Source organism: Acomys minous (assembly GCF_964271855.1).
Source record: "Acomys minous genome assembly, chromosome: 3".
NCBI lineage: Eukaryota > Metazoa > Chordata > Mammalia > Rodentia > Muridae > Acomys > Acomys minous.
In genome coordinates this window covers 113,073,353-113,093,712 of record NC_140485.1, presented here as the reverse complement: position 1 = coordinate 113,093,712, position 20,360 = coordinate 113,073,353, and the positions used below count along the sequence as shown (strand labels likewise).

The 20,360-nt window shown below is 40.0% G+C and overlaps 1 protein-coding gene across 1 annotated transcript in view; it reads right to left on the bottom strand.

Annotated features, from left to right (window-relative positions):
- The window catches only part of LAMA2 (laminin subunit alpha 2), a 588,770-nt gene that overhangs the window by 438,129 nt on the left and 130,281 nt on the right, over positions 1–20,360 (bottom strand). The window contains exon 2 of the mRNA XM_084776810.1: positions 4,124–4,294. Within this exon, the coding sequence (XP_084632936.1) occupies positions 4,124–4,294 (171 nt within the window). The remainder of the gene's footprint in view (positions 1–4,123; positions 4,295–20,360) is intronic.

The window sequence follows — 20,360 nt, the reverse complement described above, 5'->3', positions numbered from 1 at the left end:
ATATAGCAGTATAGGACAGAATGGTAGGACCGAATTGCCGATGGTAAAATTTCAATGCAGCTACGTTGCTCCATGGACTTGACTTTGTACCAAGCCTTATCACATCAACAGCCCATTGTGATGAGGCATCCTGTCTCATTAATGAAAAGAAAGCTGATGGATGCAGTTAATAATTAGTGCCAGTTGGATTCTGTTGAATCCAAGTATGATGTCACTTCATAAAAACAGCAAACGACAGAATTATAACTAAATATCAACAAATGTCTCTGATCATGTGAGTGGATGCAGAAATCAGCACACTGGGAATCAGAGCAAATACATGAAGTGTTTTTGGCATGGCCCTTACAGAAAAACAAATGAAAATATTCTCCCCACAGTAACTTCCTAATTCTTTTTGTTGTCATTGTTGTTCTCATGTGTGGAATCAAAGCACTCATGCAAACGCATTTCGGAACAGAATTTATAGGCTTTACGTAATTGCCAAGAGAAGCTGTTTAAATGGGGATTTTGATATTTGCTACCTCAGGTCAAGTTGACTTGAGATTTAACCAGGAAAAAGATGGGAATATGAATCAACAATTAGCCATAATTCCCACTTTAATAATTACAAGTAATTTGCAAATACTGATTAATTGTTGGCAGAGTTCCCTTACTTAAAAAAATATAGAAACATTATTATCCTTGAAAAGAATGAGTTGCACATGTCAAAGCAAGAGCCAACTGCATCTGAAAACTGGCTGGGGGATCATAAGGCAGTCTTCTCAAACTGTTTATATTTTAATTAAGAAGCACAAATTATTAACAGCCAGAGAGGTCAAGTTTCATTTTCTTCTTCGCATGGAAAGTAAACGCAGACCTTGCAGATTTATTCTAGAAGGTCCCTGAATTTGTGCAAATTTATCATCTGTTACTACAACTTTTATTCAAGCATATTCACATAATTTATTGCCAAATTCTTATTGCTGTCAGGGTTTATTCTTTCTGAGCTTCCTGTATCAAAGTTGATATGGGGATGTAATGAAGCTGCTCACAGTTAAAAGTAACACAAAGTAAATCCAAGCCGGGACAGGTTGAAGAGACTACCAGTGAGCACATGGAGACAGCCAGAGCCCTCCTGTACACCGTCCTAAAGAGAAAGAGTCACTTCTGGCTTTGATGTGAAGTCCTGGTGTGTCCGCACCAAAATGTAAGGACGTTCCAATGAGATCCAAGAGACCCCAAACACAGACTCTGCTGGGCAAAGATGGAGCCATTCATTTCTCCAACCAGGGGTCTCCATTCAATTACCTCCCATCTCCTCTAATTTTGCAACATTATTGCTGCTTGTAGAATATTACTCACTTCCATCTTTCTCTGTTTTGCATAAAACATTTACATATGTAAATGCATTTGTATATTTAATATATTTAGACCATAATATATAGCATATTGTAATTTCATATCTAATACATGTTATTACACATAAATATAATGCTGTAAACACATTTATCTTTCTCTGTTTCCTACCCTTATCTATGCACACAGCTACACATTGCCGCCACCCCATGTCCAACATTCCCGTACCACTTTGTCCAGGCTTCTAGGCTCTCAAGTCTTAATGAACACTGTGAGCTCTGTCCATGAACAGATGACAGTTTCCGTCCATCAGAACGCATCTCTAGTCCCAGTGAATGTACGTGTTATTATCTATCAGTATATTTCTCCTCTGGCTTTTGCTCCAATTTCCTTGCCACCCTTTCTGCTCTCCTGTCTCTGCATTCTCCTTGACGATTTGTCCTTGATAGTCTCCTTGAGGGTCCACCCACATTTTTGATAACTTCTCTTTTTTCCCCTTTCAGTATCTTCACCTCTCATTATTCTACCTTATTCTCAACCTGGCGTCCCACTCTCTCAATTCCATGGCTTGACATCTTTTTCTCTTTGTCACCTGCCTGGATTATAGACAGTAATTCCCTTACCTAGTAAAGCTTCTCCAGGCTCCTGTACTAGTCCTTGGATCTTAGTATGCCATGCTGGAGATAGCAAAGCTTAAGATGTATGCTATTCCCTCCCCACGCCCGGGCTCACACTAGAGTCACTAAAAGATAGGAAAACCTTCTCGTGTGTACCCTTCATGAAATATCCTAGTTCCTCAAATATTCTGGATCTACAAGACCAGTCATTTTAATCACCAAAGTATCCATAATACATACATAAGGATATATAGTATACAAAATTTTAAATCCCTGAACTTTATATAACTCCATTTAGCATTCTTTCTGTCTCTCTGTCTGTCTGTCTGTCTGCCTCTCTCTCTCTCTCTCTCTCTCTCTCTCTCTCTCTCTCTCTCTCTCTCTCTCTCTCTGTGTGTGTGTGTGTGTGTGTGTGTTATATTCTAATTTACTTGCTGAGATGGAAAAAGAATCCACAAATTGCAAAATAAAGTTTTCTTCCTTTTCCTTCTATTATGAACAGCTCAATTAATCTATTAATCTTAGTACTAAAATATGGTAAAGGAACATTATAAATCTGTCCAAGCCTGCAGACTGTACATCAGAAATAATAAGACCCTATGTAAGCTGTGAAGTTTAGATAACAATGTGTCCAGGGAGGCACACCAGTGCAGATAAGCACTCTGTATGAGAAAAGCAAATGCTGAAATGCTGTTGAGGAAGCCACCCATACTCTAGGTAAGGGAACATTTGGGAAATCATGGTACTTTATTTTTTATTTTGATGCCAACCTAAAATAATATTTTTAAGTGGTGTGTGAAGAAAATGAAAGTTGACTAAATTTGAAAGTTGACTAATTATGAAATTGTATTTTTACCATTATATCAGTTTTCATTCAGTATTTACTCTATTAATCTCTTTTCTAGGCAATCAATAATAGATACAGACATACTATTTTCTAAAACATATCTCTAAGTCAATCACATCTCTAAAATTATTTTGAAAAATTTCCATTTAGGCCATGTTGTGTCCTGTCCTCTAGATGGGTGTGGCTTGTTTTGATAATCCATTCAGTCTCACTAACTTGCATGGCCTCTGTCTATGCATGACTCACTCTCTAAAAGGAGGTCTTGTTAGTGTGTTCTTAGTGCCTGATTTACTTTTCTCTTCTTCTAGTTCCCTCACTAATTCTCTAAGCCAAAGGATAGTTATAATGTTACTTTATGCTCCAGTATTGATCATAGTACATGTTCTTATTCTGGGAATAGCTATATAGTTCACAGAGGCCAACAGGAGAGCCAGGCATACACCTCTTCTTAGCCACTCTTTCATTGGTTTGTAGGACTCCCCATAACTGTTTCCAGCTTCTACACTTTACATATGTCTAGACGCCACCTTCTGAAATATTCAGTTCTTGTCATCCTTAACTATTTGTATATTTTTTATAAGGAAGAATCATTGTCATTGTTGTTTGTTTTTCGAGACAGAGTTTCTCTACGTTATCTTGGCTGTTCTGGACTTGCTTTGTAGACCAGGCTGGCTTTGAACTCACAGTGACCTGTGCGCCTCTGCTTCCCGAGTGCTGGGATTAAAGGCATGTGCCACTACACTGGGCTCCCAACAATCACTGTCTTATTCTGTCATTTTTTTTCTTTCTCGCCTTTCTCTTCTCATCCCCTATTCACCTATTAACCTCTTATGTCCATATTTGCCTACGCTCCCAGCTTCCTCACGGTTTCATCAGCTAAACCTTCTCTTACACAGGGAGTGAATTTATGACCCTCTTCTCTCATAACACACCTGTGTCCATTAACCCTTGGCTCACTGACTGAAGAGAGGATTATACTTTATTCCCATTGGATCTTAAGAACAGTATCTAGAAAACAAGTAACCAATGAACAGTTAAGCCCCATGTAAATCAACACATCCCCAAAGAGCATTTTGGACCCAGGGAGCCGAGTAACTGCTCCAAAGCTTCAACTAGTGAAGTCCCCTTGGTTACTGAACTGGTGTATTTATGGTACAGAAATGTTTAAAGATTTACCAGGAGAAGCCACAAAAAAGCTTACAGTAAAGGTAAATTCTGGAATTCTTAAGCTTACAAGTCCTCTGGACTTAATGCAATTTGGCCTTAATGCCTTTTTTATCATTGATTCTATTCAGTGCCATACAGATACATATACAGTACATACGGTAGGGATGGCTGCTGTTTTGATTGCAGATGCGACACTGAGGGTTCCTCACAGGCTGTCCAGGAACATGTTCCACCAACTTGCAGTACATCTCAGGTCCTTTTTCCCCACATGTAGCATTGGTTGTGATGAGCGCGTTAGAAGCAAGATTCAGGACAGCAGGAAATAAACCTGGAAAAGAGTGTCAAATAAAGGTATGCCACATCGTTTTGTTTCATTTGCTATATTTAAAGGTACGGTCTAGTCGAGATATTTTTCAGGGAATTAAATCAATCTGAAATGAAATAATTAGTGACTAAACACCCTACTTAAGTCAAGACAGTGCATCAAAAGTATGCTATTAAAAGAATATTTTTTAATACTTTCTGTGTTTTAACATTTAGCCTCTAATATTTAATTTAAATAGCCATGTCTCAAATAGACATTTAAAAATAGTCTTTATGGGAGGTAGAGAGACCCGACTCATCCCCTGCACACCCCATTCTGTATCCAGTGCCCCATCCTGTCCCAGAGGTCCTCAGCAGCCACCTCAGAAGACAGATGAGATCTCCTGGTGCCAGGCCCCTGCTTGCACCAGGCTACTGGGCAAACAGCAGCAGTGGGCCAGGCCTTGCCAACTGCATCTTTCATCTACTGGAATTCTCCCTTACCTGCATTCCCGGAAGCCTATTAGCCACAGGGACCATCAGGTGAGAATCCCCTTGACCACAGTTCCCAGCCTGCACTGTCCTCCCAGGAAACCTAACAGTAGAGAAGTCTGCTGCACCCTGCAAACCCCATTCCAGGTCCAGTGCCCCATCTCTGCCCAGGAGGCCCTTGGTGGTCACCTAGGGAAGACAGACGAGATCTCCAACTGCCAGCTCCCTGCTTGCACTAGGCCACTGTGCAAACATAGCAGTGGTGAGCTATGCTGGGATACCTGACCTCACTCCTACCTGCGCTCTCAGAGGCCAGTGGGCTCCAGAGACTACCAGAACCTCGATTCCTGAAGGCCCTTGTCAGCCATCTGGGCAAGACAGGTCTACAACCCCCAGGGACATCAGGCTGCAGGGCAAACACATCAGTGGTGAGCTATGCCTGGCCCCCTACTCCCTCCATCTACTGGACCTCACACCTACCTGCATTCCTCGAAACCTGAGGCCCCCAGGGACCAGCAAGCCTGAGGCTCCCAGGGACCAGCTAATATCAGAGACAACCAGATGGCTAAAGGCCAGCTAAAGAACACAAATAACAACAGCCTGAGCAATATGTCAACACCCGACCCAAAGTATCATTCTACAACAAGCCCAGGATATCTCAACACAGCAGAAGCTCAAGAAAACAACCTTAAATCCAGTCTCATGAAGATGAGATAGGCCTTTAAATAGGAAATGAATAAATCCTTTAAAGAAACACAGGAAAACACAATTAAACAGGTGAAGGAAATGAATAAAACTATCCAAGACATGAAAATGGAAGTAGAAGCAATAAAGAAAGCACAACCTGAAGGAATCCTGGAGATGGAAAATTCCTGACAAAAAAGTCCAGGAAATCTGGGATACCATGAAAAGACTTACCCTACAAATAATAGGAATAGAAGAAGGTGAAGAGTCCCAGCTCCATGGACCCGAAATATTTTCAACAAAATCATAGAAGAAAACATCTACAACCTAAAGAAAGAGATGTCTACAAACATACAAGAAGATATAGAACACCAAATAGATTGGACCAGAAAAGAAAATCCTCCCATCACATAATAATCAAACCCACAAATCTACAGAACAAAGAAAGAATCTTAAAGGCTGCAAGGGAACAAGGCCAAGTAACATTTAAAGGCAGACCTATCAGAATGACACCTGACTTCTCATTGGAGATTCTAAAAGCCAGAAGGGCCTGGACAGATGCCCTGCAAATCCTAAAAGACTACAGAGGTCAGCCCAGACTACTATACCTGGCAAAACTCTCAATGAACACAGATGGAAAAAAACAAGACATTCCAAGACAAAGCCAAATTTAAGCAATATCTATCCACAAATCCAGCCCTACAGAAAATACTAGAAGGAAAAAAAGCCTTTATGTAACTGATATGATGGCATTATTCAATTGGAACCTCCTGTATTTCATGTCAGCTATCTAATACCTGGTACTAAGCTATAAACATGCATAGTTTCTACACAGGTATGTACCTATATTCTTCATGGTACTTTATGCCCCAATTCCAGTTAGTGAAAATTGCTGCCACAACAGCTTCACATGCAGACTGGAGATAAGACCATGATAAGGGACCTTAGAAAATGATTTATTACTGGTTTCTGTATCACCAAAACCTTATGATAGCCATAGCAGTAAATGATCATAGGACAGAAATCACTGCTCTGGAGCTAATGGAGAGACCTGGCTTATGTATGCCCATCTCCATGCAGAGCTCAAGAAGTCTCTTGTTCCATCTGATAGCCCAGTGGAAGTTCTACCCTGGCACTTAGTGATGCCAGTTCTGCTGCCTACATGTCTCCAGTCTGCATTTCATGAACCTCCTCTCAGTAATAGCACAGAAAAGACAATTGTCTTCTTTAACTGAAGCCTCATCACGGGGAAGACGTATTTGAGAAGACAAATAAGTAGACTTGATCTGTACATGGAACATTCTACCCAATAAGGATGACTCAGCTCTGTACATGTACCTAATACGTCTCTATCATTTCGGCTTTTGACAAAAAGCTCTTCTTGACTATATTTTATGCATGGTGTTTTGCTGAGGCCCCAGGACTCACTAGCTTATAAATGCTTTCTGCTTTGAGTTCAGGCATTGGCACATGGTAAAGACACATTTAGAATTCACCATATCTGCAAGAGGGACAGATGACATACACGGTGGCTCATAAAATCAGTCTGAGCCAGCCACCTATGTTAGTAGCAAGCTTCTCTACTGATGTGCATCCAAAACATGCTAGCTACTATTCTGTCCACATCTGCCATTGCTCTAGTGCTCTTCAGCTTTGTGGACTCATTTGTGTCACAAAGCAGCCATGTGATCTGCAGGCCACTTTTCCTCTACTTTACTAAGCTGCTAAACAATTTGGCCAGGAGACTGCTGGCAAGCAGCAGGCTTGTGCCTCACATCCCAGGCATCCGACCCCAGAGTCTAGCCTATTAATACTGTCCACAATGTGATGTGAAACATACGGTTTGTGTTCACTTGTAGCCTTAGTTGACATTAGAATTGCACTGAGAATTTTTTAAAAGAGGAAAACCAGAAAGAGTATTTAAATGTGTTTGTATTTAATTACTGTATTTTCTTTTCAATAAGAAGAATAATTTAACACAGAAAAATATTTTTAAAATATTGTGATCTTTTGGGGTTTTTGTTGTTGTTTGTTTGTTTGTTTTCCTTGAGACAGGGTTTCTCTGTGTATCCTTGGCTGTCCTGGACTCACTTTGTAGACCAGTCTGGCCTTGGACTCACAGAGATCCACTTGCCTCTGCAACCTGAGTGCTGTAATTAAAGGTGTACAGCACCACCCCAGCTGTAATCTTTATTGTAATCAGTCTCAAAACTTTTGAAGCAGTAAAATAAATTAGTAGAACCTAAGTGATGCCCCAGCTCTCATATATCAATCCCCAGTTGCTACATGTAAGCTTTACCCTTGCTCCTGTTCCCACACTCTCTAGTCTCTAAATACCCATCTCCCATCTGCCAAAGAACCCCCCTCCTTAACGTTCTTGTCTTAAGCTTCTTTTCAGCTAACAGTTACTTGACATTTACAACTTTTCCTCATTTTTCTAGCATTTTAACATTTACTTCTTTTACTTATTCCCACTCACTAGGTCAATCATTCTTTCTGTTGAAGTTGCTCGTCTCTACATCCTCGGGCCCTCACACAACGAACCATTCTATCCATGTGATATGGACAGGGTATATGATCTCTGTTCAGAGAAATATTAGCCAGTCACAAAAATATCACATATACTTCATGAAAACAGCACAGAGTTTTTTGTGAAAAGTGAAGAACTAACACAATGCATTGTATTTTCCATCTTGTCTTTTCTACATGCCACGTAAACCTTATTGGAGATAGTCTCACCATTTTCTGAAGTTATGAAATTGCGAATTTTAAATAATTAGTCTCCAGAGAACTATTTCTATAACTTAGACATTTTATTCCCTAGTTTAGTAAATTATATATGATGAAATAAATAACATTCATCTAGATGCCTTTCTTCTCTCTCATTCCGCACCATTTTGTGCTACTGTACAATTATTCTTTCATCAAAGATATTTTGAGCATTCACTAAGCCATATATCCACAAAGTTGAGAAGGACTAAGATGAGTTTTATGAAGGACAGAAATACACATGAGCTCTTTGGAGAAACTGAAGCGTATTTTGTAGAAAAAAACACAAGAAAGGAGTGAGCGAGTGTGCCAGGCAGAGGAACTGGTCCCCGGGTTGGACTCTGTTGACAATCTGTATGGTCACTCTGAGACAGTCCAGGCATTTGAACCTGCCTTGGCCTTAGCACATTAGAGAATGTAATTGGATAGGTGTGTGACATGGTCACAGATACATGTACTACACATAAAATAAACATAGTGGTTCATTTGTCATTACTGGCAATTTGCTTTCCTTTTCCCCCACTTCTTCAAATATTTAATTTAAAGTATAAAATGATAGTTAAAAAGAAAAACATATGCTTGGTTTTCTGTTTGGGAGAAAGCTAGGTAAGTAAGCTCTGGCTAATGCCTTCCAGGGAAGCCCAGATTATGCACACAAAAGGTACATCTGGCTTGCTGTGACCATGTCCAAAATGTACCCAGGATGTTGCGAATTTTATTTCTGCCATTTTTGGCTGTTCCTTAATGGATTACTAGTCCTGAACTTCATATGCGTGTTGGCCTTGTCTATGACTATTGACAAACCCCTTCTACTCTGAAGTGGTGCAGTCCTACAGGACCTAATCTGAGAGCAGAGCTGTGGCATCCAAGGCCAAAGCCATCATAAAAAATAGAACAGAAAGAGAGAGGCAGGAAAACACATGTTAGTGTGTACTCTGTGTTTATAATATAGAGAATTGAATTCCATGCCATTTTCCCCACTGGACATATGGATACAATGAATGAAAAAGAGGTAGCCATGAGAGCATTGCAGGTGTCAGGTGACTGCACTTTCCAAAAGCAGTGCCATCCAAAGAAAATAAGTGACATAGTTAAGACTAACAATGTAATTTGAACCCAGCTCTTGAAAGCTCAGAATGCTTGATGAAGACTCAGACCCGAATTCTCTGAAAATATTATCAATTTATATACTTCACAAAATAAAAAATGTAGTTACCACTCCACTATTGCTTTATAGGGTTTTAAAATATCATACTAAAGATATTAATACAATTTACATTTGGCATCATTCACTGTTTTCATTGACTTGTTTCTACCATATTTATTGATCATATACTCGAAATTAACCTCTTCACAATATAATTGCTTTGCTTCAAGGTCAGGGAGCAGCCACTTTATCAAGTTTTATCACTATTTTGCTATTTGTTTTTATTTTAATCAGTAAAGTGCATTGGTCTTAGAAGATCCTCAATTAGTTGCTAATGACTAATTCAAAGACTAGGTCGATACTTGAGCTTTTATTGAATATTTGGCGTGTCATATTATGGATTACAATGCATTTTCATTATGTGATAAACCTATTAGGCTCTTCTTACTCATTCCCCCTCAAAAGCATCAGGGCGATATTTATTGTTATATTTGAAATGGGTCACCAGCTCAGATTATGTAACCATTAGGAGTGTAAATGAACTACAAACAGCTGATGAGCATTCTAAGAGTATTGACTTGGAGGCTTTCAGTTCAATTTGAGATTCTATAATTTTAATAACATAAAACCCAGTGGTTATTATCTATATAAGCATGATTGATGTTTATCTCAGTAGACTAAATAAATTTAGTTAGATTTGCAGTTGTAAAAAACAAAGCCCAATGTAAACCAAATGGATATTTATCTTCTTTAAATTACAAAGTAATGGATTTAGTTTTCTAATGTATATATTTATGGAAAAGTTAAGTCTAAGTAAAGGAACAAATAATAAGTTTTACTCCCTTATGGCAAAACTTACTTCAAGTTCAGTGGTTTTGTGGGCAGATGTAAACTGCTTGTTCATAACATGGCATGTCCATACATGTTGGCAGTCAATGATTCACACCCCACCTTTCAAGAGTGGATGCATTCTTAAGCCTATTTAAGCGACTTTTCAAAAAAGGGGACAGGGGAGTTAGTTCTGATTGGACCAAAGCTTCCATAGATAAAAGCTGCAAATTCCCTAAACGTCTGACAGTCTAATTACATGGAAGTGCTGTTGAGTCTGAGAAACCATGAGTACCAAAGGCAGAAGACAAGCGTCTGCACACAAGTAGGAAATGACATGGCATCGATCATTTCACAAAACCTACAGTTCCACTTCCGGGAAGGATCAACGAGCAAAGCTGAGGAGCCACCATAGTGTGCATTGGTGATGGAGGAACCACAGAACAGAGAGGGTCGCAGGAAACCTGCTCTAAACCTGCTTCCAAACCACGGCCAAGGTTAGATGCCACAGACTCTCCTCTATTAGAGGCTGGCTAGCTACGCAAAGTGATAAGTGTGGTGTGTGTGTGTATTGCACGCATGGGCATATGTTGTGTGTGTGTGTGTGTGTGTGTGTGTGTGTGTGTGTGTGCACCTGTATGTGTGTGTGTGCGTGTGGAGGCCAGAGGTCAATACCAAGTGTCTTCTTATGCTGCCTGTGAAAGCCAGGCTCTCTATCTGAGCTTGAAGCTCACTGGCTTTCCCATACTGGCTGGCCAGAGAGCTTCTCCCAGCACGTGGGTACTGACACATCCTCTGTGCCTAGCTGGATATAGATGCTAGGGATGCAAATTCTGATCCCTTTACTTGAGCAACAAGCCTTTAGCTGACTGAGTGGTCTCTTAAGTCTGAAAATTAATTTTATTTCCAAAGCCCTGCCTTGTCTCATCCCGATCCATCTAAATGAACACTGTCCTCACCTGCCCTTTGACCTTGAGTCACATGCAAAGTGTCCTGCTCCCTTCCTGTCTGCATGTAGTCATGGGTCCACTTCTCCGCTAGCTTTACAGGTTCTATGGTTCATTTTCAGACAGCTTACTGTAATCCGGACCCCTGTCTTCTTCTAGCGCCTGTACTTCTTTTGATCTCCCAGTAGGTCCACACTAGGTCCACAGTAGGACCACAGAATCCTTCTGATCTCACATTAATGCATTTCCCAAGGTTCGAATAACCCTCTTCCATATACTCCTCTCCAATGTGGAGTGCTTTCATGAAGACCACCCCTAAAAGGTGCCCGATTCAGTCACTTTTTATCCCCCAAATTTCTACCGTTCTCTTCAAATGGCTAATTATCAGCCAGTGTGAATTGCAATCTGGGGAAACCAGAAACGCTGAAAAAGTACTTCATAAATGTTTATGTCTGACTTTGCCATTGTAAGTTATCTACTTCCAATTCATTAATTTTTGTCTCCAGTTTAACTTTAACTACATACTATATTTTATATACATTGTATCCTTACATTGCAACCATGGTAAGGGCCACCTGGCTAGTCTTTCTGTGTGAGTTTGCACTCCTACATTTCTGCCATTGTCACTGAAGGGCTCTTTTAAAAAAAAAAATCCTATTGCTTTCTTGCTTTGAGGCATTTGTGAGTTGCCTGCTCTGTCCAGTTTAGTAAAGTAGCCAGATTCCACGGCTGGCTACATATTAGTACCAAACTGTATGCCTTCCTGTATGCAAGTTGGCTGGTGCCCTTCTGTTTACAAGTGCAGCACATGTTTTTAAACTCCCTTTGTGAGACTGCATTTTGTCCTTTCCACAAAGCTGTGTAATTTACTTATCTCATGACCTTACTCAAATAGTCCTTATTCTATGAACATGTTTCCTAATTTTGCTACATTGAACTTGTTCCCTTCTTGGTGTGGCTTAGTACATTTTATTTTAAACCCCATAATGCTTTAATCTGGTGCCATGGATGTCTAGTCTACAATGTGATTGAGTATATAAATAACATGAGCTAACATTAATACCACTGAAATTAAAATGTATTGTATGAGAAGAAAAATATACATTATACAATCCTTCTGGAGAGGACTCATACCGACAAAGCCCATAAATTTATAGGAGTCTTGGGATGATAAAAATTATGGAGCTATTTTGATATTTTAGCCATATGAACAAAAAATTGAAGGAAAATTTTGCACTAATTGAAAAATAAAGGAAATTTTTATCATGTCTTTCTGTCCTCCATCCCTGCTCTATTTCTATTATGTTTTCTATTCTACTACAGATGTCAAAATAGACAAATACATATACACAGTTGTTTCACCTAAATATTTATGGTGATGGGAGGGGGGTGGGATGGGGTGGGGGGATACGGTAAATTGCCTGTTGCCTGCAGCATGATAGCTAGATTTCTTGGTACTCTGAATGTTTGTCAATAAAGTCCAACCTGATTCTCTGCAGAGCCACTAATCACAAGTGGTTTTAAAAAGATACAACAGTAATACAATGATCATAGTGATGTAGAGCCACAAGGTCATTTAACAGTTGGATTTTAAAGTGAAAAACTTGTCTCTTGTTTTCCTTTTTCTTTTTCTTTTTTTCATATTACCTCTGTGTAAATTCTGTTAAACCATTACTTTAAAATATCATTGTAAAAATATCTAATGTTCCTAGTGCACATACTAAAGAAAATTTAATGTTATGGGTATTAATACTTCCAGACATGTTTTTCCTCTTGCTTTCAGCTTAAATACTAAATGAACTAAATACTGTGGAGTATCTGCTTTTATGCTCCTTATGCTTAGCTTAACACTGTACAGTCAAAGGCACCTATACGGACATATACACATGCGAATATATATTAATGTGTGTGTCTGTATGTATATGTGTGCGTGTATGTGTTCAGTTTTTCAAAGCATGCTTCTTGTTAGTTTTTGTATTCCAGCTTGAAATACCCACATTAATACATGTAACTAACATCCAATGGTGTTTGGAGGCTTGCTGAGAAAAAACACCCTTGAGTCACCAAAACAACTCTTTTCACTATGGTCATTTTAATGGTGGAGTTCAGTCACGTATATTTATAACACATGGCAGACCTCTGCCTCCTTCCTTGCCAGTTCCTCTTTTCCTGTCACCATAGTCAGGATACACTGTATTTCTCCTCTGAGTTCTTGCCAATCACCTATCACTTCTTGAGAAAAAAAAGGGGGGTGGAGTAGGGCTGTTTGAATGCTTCTAATTTTCCATTTCAGTTTCTAGGTCTGTAGAGTATTTTAAAATATATCTATGCATGTAAACAGAGCTGTTTGAAAGTGATGCGCTATTTAAAAGACAAAAGAGAACACACCAATTGCAAATGTTCTAAGATGTGTCAAGGAAGTGAAAGAGACACTTGTCTGCTGAAATCCTAGCTATGTGGGTGTGCAGGAACACACTAGTATAAAACAGAATTGGAACAAAACACAGTGTTGAAGAGAATGGCTCCCAGCTGTGCATCGCAGGAAGTAGCTTAATGCTCTCTCTCCATCCACAACACAGATGAATAGTTTTATAGAACTGAAAACATCAGCCCAATTTGAACTAATAGCTGTCCAGACACACAGAGTTTGCGAGCTAGGGGGAAAAATAACATCAAATCTCGTTGGCCAGAAACAAATAAAGGCTAGGAGACAATGTCTCCAGCCTGCTTCTACAACTTGCAAATTCCTGACTTCATATTGCCCTTTCAAATTTTTTAGCTTAAAAAAAAAAAAAAAAAAAAAAAAAAAAGAACATTTCCAATGTCTCTCACTTTGGTCTCTCTTCTTGGTATTTTTTTTTTCACCAGCAACAAACAAACAAATAAAAAGTAGTTTATATTCCTCTGTGGAATTAATTTTAATATCTGAGTCAGTTTCTAAATAGACAAAGATGAAATATTCAAGTAGGCTTTTCTTTTTCTCATCACTAACAGAGAATTAAGCCAGCCATGATCCTGTGGACCGCCATTTGGTTATGTGCACGACCAACTGAGAGGTACCACTATTAACCTGCATAACAGATAACCACACAAGGGCACCATTCTCTTGATTAAAGCAGAATTATCTTATCAATCTGGTAGGGCCTAAGATTTATATACCTGAGAAAATAACTGTCACTACAACCCAGATACCTTGGTGGGAATACTGATGTACACAGAACGCCATAATTGTGTATAACGGGGGTTTCAGATGGTGACGGTTGTATGTCAGTCTATCCCAGTTTCTGAACAGACTTCATGCTATCTACTCTAACCCACGCCATGCACTGCTTGGCAAAGCGCTTACTGGAACATACTTCTCGAAGTAAAAAAAAAATCAAATTTAGCAAGATATCGTCATAACTAGATTGAATGTACTTTAACCTCAAGCTGAACTGCCCTAGAAACAGGGCCCCATCATCCTCTGCTCCCCCTCCTTACCAGGAGCCTGCTGTCCTGCAGACTCTGCCCTGCTTTCATTTCCAGTCTCCACAGAAGCCATGGAAATCCTACCTGCCACCTGGCAAACCTGGAATCTACCCACTGTTTCGTTTGGGTTTGGCTATGTTCTTCCTGTAGGGGAATCTTGAATAAGCATTCAGATGCTTTTCAAATTCAACATGTTAAAAAAAAATAATTATCCTTGCTGCTGAGACTTTTGTATGGAACGTTCTAGCACGAGGGTACCCACATAGATAGTGAGGCAGTATCAACTGCATCCAGCTTCCTCCAACCTCACTTCATTAGTGTCACTAGAACATATGGCTCAGGGCTTTCTCCTGTCTGCCTGCTCCAAAACCAACCCTACCAACCGGAGGTCTTGTTGGCAGTTCTTTCAGTCACTAAAGCTAGATTTGAGAGGCTGAAGTTGGCAATACCATGAGAACGAACAGTCTCTATAATACAGAAAACTAGTAAAAAACGCTATATCTGCTGTTAATAATCCAAACATAAAAACTAAAAGTGAAAAAAAAATCTCGATAGCACACGTTGTACCAGGAGTGCATATTTGTAATTATAACCGTCAAACAAAAATATCAGAAGGAACTCGTAAGTTTTCTGGTGTTGCAATGTTCTCTAGTGTCTGCTTGCCCTTCCTGAGGAAACCCACATGACAATCTGGCTATGTGGTCTGCTTACCCTGGCTTAAAACACCTAGACGAGTGGGTGGGAAAGGGCATTTTGATTTACCTTACAATTGTTGCTTGTTTATTTTAATGAGCAACTCTTAGAATTCCTCGGGCACTCTTTATTTCATTCTTCCTTCCCAATAATCCTACCCACCTCCAAGCTGTCTGTGGAGGAAACAACTCTTCATTGAAGTTCCAGGCCAGACATTTTTCTAAGCTTTACTCATGTTTAATCCCCATCCATCCTGAGTCCTCTCGGACGTCCCAGGAACATCTCAAACTCCGCTCTAAGGAGAGTTTGAGGTTGTCTGCACTCCAAAGGTCACCTGATTCATGCCCTGGATTCATCATTACTGCACTTTCTTTACATCAAAGTATGCTGCTTGATCCACCAAGGGCATCGTGACAGAAACTGGAAACCAATAAATATTCAAGTCATCTCATCACTAAATGTTAACTATTCTATTTATAAGTCAATTTCAAATCCAGCTGTGTTTCCAGCACTACTGCCAATATATGAAGGCAAGTCACAAGCACTTCTAACATCAGGACTTCTGCAGTCACCTCTTAACAAACAGAGTCAGATAGAGATAGATAGATAGATAGATAGATAGATAGATAGCTATAGCTATATCTATAGCTATATCCTTACAATGTAAATCTGATTAGGTCACCTTTTTAAAAAAGCTTTAAAAGCTTTAAAAAAGACTGTTACTGAACCTGAGTGAAAATGCAATGTCATTACCCTGACTGACAAGGCCTTCCGATTAAATTCTCAAGACTCTCATCCTGAGTTGGCTTTTAGAAGAGACAGTGTTTTTGTTTTTCTTCCTCATGACTATCATGACTACCTAGAAGTCTTTGTTATACAACATTCATCTGTTCCTCATGGATTCCTCTAACTCAAAAGTGTTTCATCCTTTTATTTTGTCTTCTCCCTTTTCTCCAAAGATGTTAGGGTGGAAGAAGTCAGAGTCAAAGTATCACTATTTGCAGATGATATGATGGTATACACAAATGATCCCAAAAATTCCACGAGGGAAATCCAACAGCTTATAAACACCTTTAGCAATGTGGCTGGATACAAGACAAACTCAAGAAAATCAGTAAACGACCTATATATAAATGATAAGCAGGCTGAAAAAGAAATTAGGGAAACAACATTGCTTACAATAGCCACAGATAATAAAAAGTTTCTTGGTGTAACTCTAACCGAACAAGTGAAAGACCTGTATTAGAAGAACTTCAAGTCTCTGAAGAAAGAAATTGAAGAAGATATCAGAAGATAGAAAGATCTCTCATGCTCCTGGGTCAGTAGGATTAACACAAGCTACAGATTCAATGCGATTACCATCAAAATTCCAACACAATTCTTTACAGACCTTGATAGAACAATTCCCAACAAAAAGCCCAGGGTAGCTAATAATATCCTGTACAATAAAAGAACTTTTGGAGGTATCACCATCTCTGATTTCAACTACTACAAAGCAATAGTAATAAAAGCCACATGGTACTGACATAAAAAAGATAGGTTGATCAATGGAATTAAATTGAAGACCCAGAAATAAAGTTAAACGCCTATAGACACTTGAATTTTTTACAAAGGAGCCAACACAGTACAATGGAAGAAAAGCATCTGCGATAGATGGCACTGGTCTAACTGGATGCCTGCATATAGAAGAATGCAAATAGATCCATATTTATCACCCAAGATGTCGCCATAAACCTGATACTCTAAATTTAATAGAAGAGAAAGTGGGGAATAGTCTTGAACTCCTTGGCACAGGAGACAACTTCTTGAACCGAAAACAAGCATTTAGGCTCTAAGATCAATAATTAACAAATTGGACTTCATGAAACTGAAAAGCTTCTGTAAAGTAAAGGACACTGTCAATAGAAAAATAAAAGAAGCCCACAGATTGGGAAAAGATTTTCACCAACTTTACAGCAGACAAACAGCTGATATCCAAAATATATAAAGAGCTCAAGAAATTAAACACCAACAAACCAAATGACCCATTAAAAATGGGGTACAGAGGTCAGCCATGCCAGGATCCCACTTGCAAGTATAGCAGAGTATTGTCAATAGTGCCAGGGGTTGGTCTCTCTCTGATGTGTGGGGATGCCCTCAGTCCTAGTACAACTTGATATGCTGGGGTGGGTTGGTGGTTGGGGGTTCCCCTTCTCTGGGGAGTAGGGGAGGAAGGATGGGAAAACATGGAGGGAGAGTGAGACTGGTGCAGTAGAGGGAAGGGCTATTACCAGGATGTAAATTGAATAATTAATAAAAAATGTAAAGGTTAAAAAAATTTTTTAAAGGAATGAGTAAACACTGGCTATAATTTTTTAATATACTCCCAAAAGAGGGACTGAAAACTATCTTATAAATAAATTGAATTGACACCTTAAAAAAAATGGAGTACAGATCTAAACAGAGAATTCTCAACAGAGAACTCTCTAATGGCCAAGAAGCACTTTTAAAAATGTTCAACATCCTTAGTCATCAGGGAAATGCAAATCAAAACAACTCTGTGATTCCATTTTACACCCATGTAAGAGTGGCTAAGATAAGAAAGTCAAGTGACAGCTCATGCTGGCAAGAATGTGGAGCAAGAGCAATACTCCTCCATTGCTAGTTGGAGTGCAAATTTGTACAAACACTTTGGAAATCGATTTGGTGGTTTCTCAGAAGATTGGGAATACCTCTGCCTCAATACCACTCCTGGGCATATACCCAAAAGAAGCTCCACCATACCACAAAAATACTTGCTCAACGATGTTCATAGCAGCTTTATTCATAATAGTCAGAAACTGGAACCACTGTAGATGTCCCAGATACAAAGAATGAATAAAGAAAATGTGGTACACGTACACATTAAGTATTATTCAGTCATTAAAAGCTATGACATCATGAAATTTGCAGGCAAATGAATGGATCTAGAAAAGATCGCCCTGAGTGAGGTAACCCAGACCTAGAAAGACAAACGTGGTATGTATTCACTTATAAATGGGTATTAGCCATTAAGTACAGGATAACCATGCTATAGTCCACACATCCAAAGAAGCTAAGTAACAAGGAAGGTCCAAGGGGGACACTTGAATCTCACTGAGAATGAGAAATATAATAGACATCTAAGGTGGAGGGAGGGAGGGAACTGGATAGGGGAGGGATGGGGATGAAGACAGGAGGGATGAGGTGGAGGGAGGACAGAGTGAGGGCAGAGGGAGAGAGTGCTGGGAGAGACAACTGTATTGTGGACGGCATCTCTGGGATGAGCTAGAAGCGTGGGACAATAAAAATTCCTGGAAACCCGTGAGGGAGACCCTAGCTAAGACTCCTAACAATGAGGGAATATGGAGCCTGAACCAGCCCTCTCCTGTAGCCAGGCAAGATTTCTAATGAAGAGACTGGGACAGCAACGCAGCCACAAAACCATAGACTCACAATTTGTCTGGTCTACCAGATGCACAGGGCTAAAAGAGGAACAGAATTTGAAGGAACGGCCAACTAATGGCCCAGCTTGAGACCCATGCCGTGAAATGAAGCCCAACCTTGACACTATTAATGGTATTCTGTTATCCTTGCAGACAGAAGCCTAGCATAGCTGTCATCAGAGAGGCTTCACCCGGAAACTAATGGAAACAGATGCAGAGACCCACAGCCAAACATTAAGTGGAGCTTGGGGAGTTCCATGGAAAATGGGGACAAAAGGTTGAAGGAGCCAGAGAGGTCAAGGACACCACAAGAAAACCTACAGAATCAACCAACCTGGCCCATAGAGGCTCACAGAGACTGAACTGTCAACCAAAGAGCATGCATGGGATGGACCTAGGCCCTCTGCACACATGTGTAACAGTTGTGCATCTGGGTCTTCATGTGGGACTCCTATAGCAGGAACAGGGGCTGCCTCTGACTCTGTTGCCTGCCTTTGGATCCATTTCCCCTAACTGGCCTCAATAGAAGATTCACTAGTGTGACTGCAATCTGATGTGCCGAAGCTGGCTAATATCCATATGAGACCTCTCCTTTTCTGAGGAGAAGGGGAGTAGGGGTATATGGGGTAGAAGGAAGGAAGGGAAGATCTGATTAGGATGTAAAGTAAATGAATAACTTGGTTAATTAAAAGGGGTGTGTGTGTGTGAGGGGGGGAGGAGAGAGAGGGAGGGAGAGAGAGAGATGGAGGGAGGGAGAGACAGAGAGAGAGGGAGGGAGAGGAGAGAGGGAGGAGAGAGAGAATGAGAGAGAGAGAGAGAGAGAGAGAGAGAGAGAGAGAGAGAGAGAGAGAGAGAGAGAGAGAGAGAGAGAGAGAGGGAATCTTTGTACATACAATCCAAGCTTCTACCATTGATTTATATACCAATCCTTGTTTTGGGGGGGGGTGTGGGGGGAGTTAAGACAGTGTTTCGCTGTAGAGCTGCCCTGGCTGTCCTGGAATTTACTTTGTAGACCTTGTAGACCTTGCTTTGTGGCCTGGAACTCAAGAGATCTGCCTGCCTCTGTTTCCCAAGTACTTGGGTTGAAGGTGTTTGCCACCACACCTGGCTGTTCTATTTCTCTTCAGCATAGGGTTATTTGCTTATCCAGGATAGTCTTGAACTTGTTTTCCTTTTCCTTCAGACTCCAAAGTAACTAGAATGATAGGCCTAAGCTACCAGGCCCAGATAGCATCTTCTGCTACAATGCTTGATTATACATCCTTTTTTTCCTTGTAAAGAACTAAGTACAGTGTATAATTTAAAAAATATATATGAAATACAAATTCTGTGATGGAAGAAATGATATGATTTTTTGCTTTCTGTCGGTTCTGATTACCAAACTCTCAGAGCCCAGGGAGCTTGAGGTGCAGGGAAATGTTCTCCCGTGAGTTTGCAAGGATTCTGAAGAACCAGCCCCCGCCCAGCCCACCCACCCCCTCAACACACTTATTACAAAATAAAAAATAAAAGGCAGGGAAATAGCTCAATAAAAACAAGATACAAAAAGACACTTCTTTCCTTGTTCTAGTGACAGGCAGCATAGATAGCATTTAAGGTCATTGTTTCCTAAGATGGAAT